This window comes from Labrus mixtus, chromosome 1, assembly GCF_963584025.1.
Source record: "Labrus mixtus chromosome 1, fLabMix1.1, whole genome shotgun sequence".
NCBI lineage: Eukaryota > Metazoa > Chordata > Actinopteri > Labriformes > Labridae > Labrus > Labrus mixtus.
The window spans coordinates 5,071,338-5,079,878 of NC_083612.1; the positions used below are offsets into that span (position 1 = coordinate 5,071,338).

The 8,541-nt window shown below is 40.1% G+C and overlaps 1 protein-coding gene across 2 annotated transcripts in view; it reads left to right on the forward strand.

Annotated features, from left to right (window-relative positions):
* The window catches only part of LOC132973014 (hepatoma-derived growth factor-related protein 3-like), a 210,786-nt gene that overhangs the window by 1,040 nt on the left and 201,205 nt on the right, over positions 1–8,541 (forward strand). The window contains exons 2-6 of one of the 2 annotated variants that reach the window (XM_061036332.1): positions 109–185; positions 858–996; positions 1,186–1,347; positions 4,270–4,404; positions 4,608–4,645. In XM_061036332.1, coding sequence (XP_060892315.1) covers positions 109–185; positions 858–996; positions 1,186–1,347; positions 4,270–4,404; positions 4,608–4,634 — 540 coding nt within the window. In that variant the 3' untranslated portion in view covers positions 4,635–4,645. Of the gene's footprint in view, positions 1–108; positions 186–857; positions 997–1,185; positions 1,348–4,269; positions 4,405–4,607; positions 5,667–8,541 lie in introns of those variants that run through there. The other variant, XM_061036245.1, reaches the window with a different exon arrangement.

The window sequence follows — 8,541 nt, forward strand, 5'->3', positions numbered from 1 at the left end:
GTAATGTAATCAAATCTAACAGATGACAGGTAACAGATAAATCTTTAAAAACAGGAGTGTGATAAATATTCAGTAACAGTTTTCTTTCTCTCTGTGTGTGTCCTTCAGATTGATGAGCTTCCAGAAGGAGCTGTCAAACCGCCTGCCAACAAGTACCCCATCTTCTTCTTTGGCACCCATGAAACGTAGGCACCCTTTTTTTTTTTTTCTTCCCGGGATGTGCAGCCTTCCAGTAGCACTAACAGTGCCATATACAGATTTAATGGAGATTGTGATACAGCTGCACCATATAGGACTTGGATAGGTTTGGACATTGGCTGCCACGTGAAGTTGTAACTCTAAGTGTTGTTCAACCACTGCCAACGCAGTCCTCAGCAATTACAATTATTACATTCTTTCAGCTCCATTGTGAAAGTTCAGCCTGCAGCATAGAAGTCATCGTTATTATTCTAACTCGAGGTCCAGCCTTGTTTTCCCAACTTTTCAAGAATACTACAAATTTTTCACCTATTTAATTTCTCAATAAATGATGAATCTGTAAAATGTGCAAACATATCAAATCATAAGTGAGCAAGTCATTGAAGCTGAAGTACTCGACCTTTTATATATTCAGTTAGTGTTAAAAAAGGATTAAGACTGAAATCTCTCTGTGTTTCAAACATTGAAGTTTTATGTTGAGGATTCTGTATAACTAAACTTTTTAGGTAAATATGGACAGATGGGTATTTTATAGGTTATTATATACACACATCTTTGGTTAGCTCTTATTTTCTGCTCATATATCAGTTACTGCTGAATTAGACTCCTGAAACATGTTGTGCAGTAGCGGCTGTAAATGTCCCTTCTCCTCTCTTTAGTGCTTTCCTGGGCCCTAAGGATCTTCTGCCCTACAAAGAGTATAAAGACAAATTTGGCAAATCTAACAAGAGAAAAGGCTTTAATGAGGGCCTGTGGGAGATCGAGAACAACCCTGGAGTCAAGTTCACAGGCTATCAGGTCAGTGGGCAGTCTCTTATGTGTAAGGAGCGGAGAGAAGACACGGGGGAAACATATTAAAGTGAAGGGGGGGGGGGGTTTGGGTACGTCAGGTGGATGAATCGTCATTAGCAGTGGATCTTGCATTTCTTTTCTTTTTTTTTTAAGTATTTGTTTTAGTTGAAACTTGTGAATATTGTTTCTGCACAGGCCATCCAGCAACAGAGTTCATCAGAAACAGAGGAGGGGGGAAACGCTGCGGACGGCAGCAGCGAGGGCGAGGAGGGCGACTTTGTCGACGAGGAGGATGACAAGGAGAAGCTGAAGGGGGACAAGACTGGATCCAAACGGAAAAAGACGGCTGCATCTAAGGTACCAGCACAGTTAGCAGAGACATGTGGACCAACAGCTCAAAAACTGTTTTCCCTCAGCGCCTCGGCCTCCATAACTTGTATCCCAGAAAAGCAATTAACATCAATTTGAATTGTTTTGATAAAATCCCGACAGAATAGGCATGCACACAAAAGACCTTTAAATAAACACTACAGTATATCTGTTATCATGATTCTATAGGTAATATGTTCATGTCACTCGTGTGTAGTGGTGACTAAAGAAGTGGGTACGCTCTTAATTATTTTTTAATTGTCCCGCCCAGCAAAGAATAAACTGCATCTGTTATAAGCCGTGACATGTTAGACTCCTCCTGTATATTTAGTCAGTGCTGTGTACTCTCCAATCTCTCCATCCTTGGGGGGGAAAAAATCAGCATACTATTGAATATTGTCAATCAATCAATGATGTGAATCAGAGGAGATGAAGAAGTGTATGGAGACTCCGTATACCTGTGTATACCCGACAGCAGACAAAGCCCACCTAGAGGGGCCCCAGGTTAGGGTTAGAAGAAGATCTCTACAGATAAAGAAACATGAAAATGATACAATCACTTATAAGCAATCTTGTGATTCCCACATTTCCAGCTTTCCTATTTGGCAGACCGGGGTGAAAGAAAAATCCAGCCTCAGATATTTTAATTTATGGACCATGGTCTTTGCGTTTCAAGAGGTCGCATTAACTGCTGCTTTGGAGTCATGGTTGCGGTTTGATGATTTACAAACAAGTTAATAACTCCTACAACTTGTTGCCTGGTGGTGATTAAAGGTAAACCTCCCGATCTGTTTCAAACCGTGCTTGATGAATGAAAACAGGATGAAACACTCACTATCACTGATGCACTGGAGACGTACTCTTTTATTGTTATTAACTATCGCACTGCTGTTTATCTTAACTCAGTCCCTCTGGAGATACAACAGCAAGATTTGATCAATCTGCCATTGAGCATGATCCCTGGCAGATCCTGTTTGGCGACTGTTAACAAGCAGAATGGCGAGCAGTTGAAGTGAAGTCAGGAATTATAAAAAAGACGAGTTTATTCCTCTTTAGGGGTTTTTTTTGTCCACATTTCAGTCTTTCAGTAAAAGGATATTTTCATTAGAGAAATATTTTCTTCTGGCTGATAAAGTGTGTGACATTTCTTCACATTTCATTCAAGCAGTCACGTCAGTATCTCACTGTATTCATCACGCTGTCCTCTTGCGTTTGACCTTGCCTGTATTTTTTTTTTAAAAAGCTTCTGTAGTTGAAGGGGTGGAGACGTGTTTTTTCGCTGCAGTCCGACGAGCACTGCCTCACCGTGTTACTGTACGAGTGCTGGAGCCGTCGCTGCTGTAAATGGAAGCAGGTTGAAAAAGTCACACGCATCCTGCTCTTCACTTAGCAACCACTGTTGCCTAGCAACTGGGATCCGTTATGTACAGCACATGTGCATCCAGAAAGAATCTTTCCGCTGTTGGGTAGCAGTGTGCTGGTGTGTGTGTGTGTGTGTGTGTGTGTGTGTGTGTGTGTGTGTGTGTGTGTGTGTGTGTGTGTGTGTGTGTGTGTGTGTGTGTCCTCACATCGTTCAAACACAAAGTGTGCTTGTTTAGGTTTGTTACACAACTGAAATCATCTAACATTACAAATATAAAATTAATTTAGGGTAGGGGGGGTGGTGGTGATTATTTGGTCCCCGACCCACTCTCACGCACACACACACACACATACACACACGCAAGCACACACACATACACACACACACAAACAGTAACTAATGGTGATGTAACGCATGAATAACCTCTTTTTAACAGTAGGTAACAGTGAGATATTTTTATGATAATTGAAATGGTGAGGTGACTAAATGATCTTTGATTGATAACTAATTAATGCAATAAAACTTAATGAATAAATATGTTCTGTAATTGATGGTTTAAAGGTATAATATGCAGCATTTAAAAAAAAAAAAGATATAAGGAGATAATAAATATTTCCTAACTAAATATATTGTTGAGTAAAGAGAGTGAAGTCAAACGTCCTCTGTTGTCCCGAGCACTGTGTTCACACTGACGCTTCCTCCAGCTTGTTTGTGTTTCAACATGTTTCATACATGTTCTTTTATGTGAGCTCCTCCCCTCTCCAACCATAACACTTCTTCTTCTCTTTTCCACATGCTCCAGAATCTGTCTCCTCCCTCTCTCTATAGTGTATAAATATCGATCCACTTTTCTCCAGTTCGGCCCCGTGTCCACCTCACATCTGTTCTGTGTTTTTTTAATTGGTAGCAATGAGGAGAGAGCGTCCGCAGCAGAAAGCGGCCGCCCAGAGAAAAAGTGCAGCGTCTCTTTTCCAAGCGCTTGTGCAGCGGCTCAGAGCGCTCAAGTTGAAAATCTGTCAACATTTAAGAAAGGCGCTTTTGACGTCACCGGCGCTCTTTTCCAAATGTTTGATATTCCCCGGGGTTGGTCCTCGTGTCTTGTAACCCACATCCTCTTTGCTCCGTGTCTCATCCCGAAAGAAACAATGTAAAATAAAATAAAACATACAGTAAAAAGAGACGAAGCTGTGTCGGTCATACAGCGGCCGTTGTCAACAGACTGTTGTCATGGCAACAGGACAGACGCACAGCGCTTTTCTTCTCAGCACAGAACAACCAGCACTTTTCTGTCCAGAGGAAAACGCTAGGTGGACACGGGGCCTTAGTTAACATGCTCACAATTTTTTCTGAATGATTTATTCTCATGTTGCGTCTCCCCTGAAGTCCTCTGGCGCCTCCCACTTTGAAAACATTTGTCTTAACTGAAACCCGAACCTTTGACCCCATCTTACCAATTCAATGCATGATGTCCTGATACATGCTGTTAGACATTAAAACACTGACACTCCGTACGTTTTCCCGCTCTCTGATCTGTGTGTCTGTGGCAGAAATCCTCCAAAATATCCAGGATCTCATCTGGAGAGGACGACCTGGAGAAGGACGGGAAAGACGACGACCAGAAGAGCGGCTCGGAGGGAGGAGACCCCGACAATGACATCATGCAAAATACCACCGACAGTAAGGTGGGATTCAGGAATTGATTTCTTTCAAACAACAAGATTTAGACTTCAAAAAGTCTTCTTCTGAAAATGAGCGGCTCGTCTTGTAACTATTGGGGTCGTCTTGATATTCAGACATGTACAGTAGTTGAGTATACTTAAATAACTTTAGTCAGCATGAGTTGATGCAAGTAATAACTGTGTGTCATTGTTCTTGTTCCCCAAAGAACCAGCTGCTCATAGAAGAACATTAAATGAAGAAAGCAAGAGGGAGATCATTCTTTGTAGCTGTGACGTTGGAGAGGTGAATCTACAATATGATTTCTCATCAGCACCATCTACTGGCCGCCATCGTCTCTCCACCACCTCTCTGTTGGACTTCCAGTGTGTTTGAAAAATGCATCCATAACTGATCCTGGTGTCACTCCCCCATGCGGATGCCAGGACGAGAATCGGTGTTTATGTCACACCATTTTTCCGGACAATGCAAAAATGTCAAAGTCTCTTAACTACAAAAGAATTATTGGTAGATTTGTAACCATTTTTATCTACTGACTCTTAATGCGTGTTAGCTAATCTTGGTAAGTAAAAGAAAATACAGGATGATTGAAGGGGCATTAAGAACTTGAAGACTTTTACTGGTAACCATTAGGTGTTGTGATAACAGTTTATTTGAAGCCCAATCAGACCAACAAGGTTTGATTTGTAAGGTTTTCCCCATTTATGACCTGTGAGACATTTATTTTTGAAGCTATTTAAAACCCTTTAAGGCGATTAGGGTGGCCCAAAGTTACATTAACTATTTAACATTTAATCATAGGCCTGTATTTGACATTTTAAAACTGTAAGAACATCAGTAGTGTTTATCCACAACTAGTGGTGAAATGGATCACAAATCTCACGGTTTGGAACGGAGCACTGATTTTTATGTCACAGATCGGATCTTTTTTATTTTTTTTGGATCAGCCACACATGGAAATCTTTTGGTGAATAACAGGTTTGCTGTAATTTTACAAAACATGTGAGCTTTGACTCATAACAGTCTACAGTTTTTGGACCAAACACAGCGCCGTAGAGAGTTTGTTTTTCTAAATTTAAAGACCACAGGGTGCAGGATAACGTCTGAAGATTCTAGAGTCTGTTGGGGCCCCAGGAAAAAAATAATTGGGGGCCCTACAACCCATATTTATCACCATAATGTCTGTCGTTGTCCCGGCGCTTACTCCCCTTCCCCTTTTTTAATGTTTCTTTTTTCTCTCATAAAGACAAATAATTCCTCGTCATTATTCTTGTTTGACTTTCACACCAGTAACACATGCGACACTTTGCAAGGCAACAAACTTAATGCATTTACATGGGATCCCCTTAGGCAGGTATCTTACTGTCTTACTGGTTTTGTGAGCCCTCAGGGGCCCCCTGTTGCCTGTTGACAAGCAGCGCCTCTGAATAATGTAACGAGGGAGCTACTGATTTTTGTCACTGGCAACCACCAGCAGAAATCAGCATTAAAAAAAAACAGTGACAGGAGAAAAGACAAAGCACTGTTTGATTCAACTTATACATACACACTGTGATAACCGAGCTTTGCAGCCAATTCCTGCGTGAAAATACACGAAAAATGTGCATAAAAATATCTATTTATAGAACTGAATTGTCTTCATATTATACAGCAGATCTCCATGGTGTCACCAGGCACACTTTTCTTTCCACTGAGACTCTGCACACTGTACATTTCTTTTACCCCATGATGATAACTTTTTCCATTAAACCGTGGATCACATGCCTTTGACAAAACAACCTTTGGGTGTGATACCGTGATCCGTTTCACCACTACCCCTGTCACTAGCTGTGCATATACAGTGTGTTTCAGAATGGTGAATAACATTACTTACAGTCTCTGTAGTAAGTGTTAGAAAATCGATGCTCAGAAGGTCATTTTTACATGACATTGTGAAATCTGTGTCACAGTAAGAATTAAGTGTTGATGCATCTCGTCTCCATTATGTGACATGTTACAATAATGTCACCTCATGTCCTATTTAGGCCGGATTAAAAAGTGGGTTGGAGAGTCTCATGTCCTTCCCGATACTTCATCATCACACTTTAGCGTAGGTAACCACCGATGAGTAATTACAACTCGGCTGTTCATACCTACAGTATCACAGTGTATAACTCATGATCACCTGTCACTGTGTACAAATGCATATATACTCTCCTACCATCTATGATATATGTTGGGTATTACAGTGAACTGATCACTCTAGTTGTAGCTTGAAATTGCTTCTTTTTTTTTTTTTTACAACGATAATTAGGAGAGATTAAATGAATATTCAGTAATTGTCAAACATTAGCCCATCACCCTATATGTTACTCTTATGTAATCCGAAAAAAAAGAGGAATGGAAATACATAGATAAATGTATGAAGTGTTGTGCACAACAGGGTTACACATTGTAACTCAATATTAACAATATCTGTATATTTTGATTTGTAGAATATAGGGACATTATTCTACTCGGACTGCTCTAGGTAACAGCTCATCTTTTTATGGGAAAGTGATACATCTGTTCTTCTGTGTATCTGTGAAATAGATCACTGTATATTTCAAAGCTTTTTAAAGTGGCATGTTGTACTCTTATCTACTGTTGTACTCCTGATCATTCTTATATGAAGGTGTCCATTGGTTGGTAGTGTAAATCAGGTATTTTTGGTATGCTATAGGGACATGAAAGAACAAGAATAAACAATCCACTAGTCCTGCTCTTCAACGTCTGAACCTGACGGTAAATTGAACCACATTAACTTTCTAAGGAAACTGAAGATTGATTTGATCAGTTGTGGAAACAAACAGCGTGATAATACATTTAGACATTTCTAAACCTTCCAATTGTCCCTGTGCCAGTTTTCTTAGGTTAACTCAAGATGACACCAGACTCCATTGTCTTTTGACTCTGTGCCAGTTGCCTTTACTTTGCTTCCACTGTTGTTGTCATGAGATATAAACCTATTTATTTTTTGACGATAGCTGATTAAGACATCTTCTGTCTGTATATTCATGCTTTTTCTTTTTTTTTATTTGTTTCAGATCTTTGTTATGCTCGTATTTGGAACATGTTTTGCATTTTCAGAGTTTGTAATCTACTGTAAACTGTTTTTGCTGTTTATGAATAAGACTTTTACAAAATAAACTCATTGGAATGCATCGTGGGGCGTTTGTACTTTACACAACACGAGACAAGAGTCGTTGCATTTGTAAAAGAAGAAATGTACACGCTCCTCGATTCACAGAGCCTTAGCACTGATTAAACAATTACATAATGTTTTCTCTGAGGGCGCTGCCAAAGGAAAAGCAATGTTGTTACCTAAATTAAAAATGGTGACTCGTTGGCCTGCTGATTTTAAGTGGTAGGGGGGGTGAGGGGGGCTAATCTCTCAACTGAAAGGATGGCAGTTTGATCCAAAGCTCCTGCAGTTTGAAGTTTCCTTTGGCAAGATATTGAATCCTAAGTTGCTCCTCTAGCATTCTAGGGAAAACAAATTGCAGCATACTACTGAATATTGTGAATCAGACGGGATTTAGAAGTAAAAATAAGTGGGTATACTCCATATACACCCCGCTCTCCTCTATGAATACCCATCAGTCTGTGAATGTGTGTGAAGGTGTTGAGTTCTGCTGACCAGATGGACATTAACCAGAGCAGCCTCTGCTTTCAGAGCATGAATGTGTGTGTCAAAGAGTGAATGTTGCAGGTAGTGTAAAAGTGTTTTAAGTGGCTGGAAGGCTGGAGAAGTGCTACATAAGTGCAGTCCACTTACCATTTTGGCCTCAGATGCATCTGGACTCAGCTGTTCTTTCACCTATTACTAAATGTTTCATTGTGGCTGCATGCCTCCATCTCGGCTGAAGTCTTTCCAGACTTTCCAATAAACATCATACAGACCTCTCTCTTTGTAACCTTTAAGATAATTATGGACAGAACAACTGTAATGTGATCAACTGTTATTATATGCATCATATTTTTTTAACAACAACAAGAAAACACATATTAGTGCAGTGCAGATCATGTTGTGGAATCTCATCGTGATAATGTGATGAAAAAACGGTAATGTGGGTCATTAGAATGAAAGACTTTATAACAATATATTTTAATTTTAGAGAAAA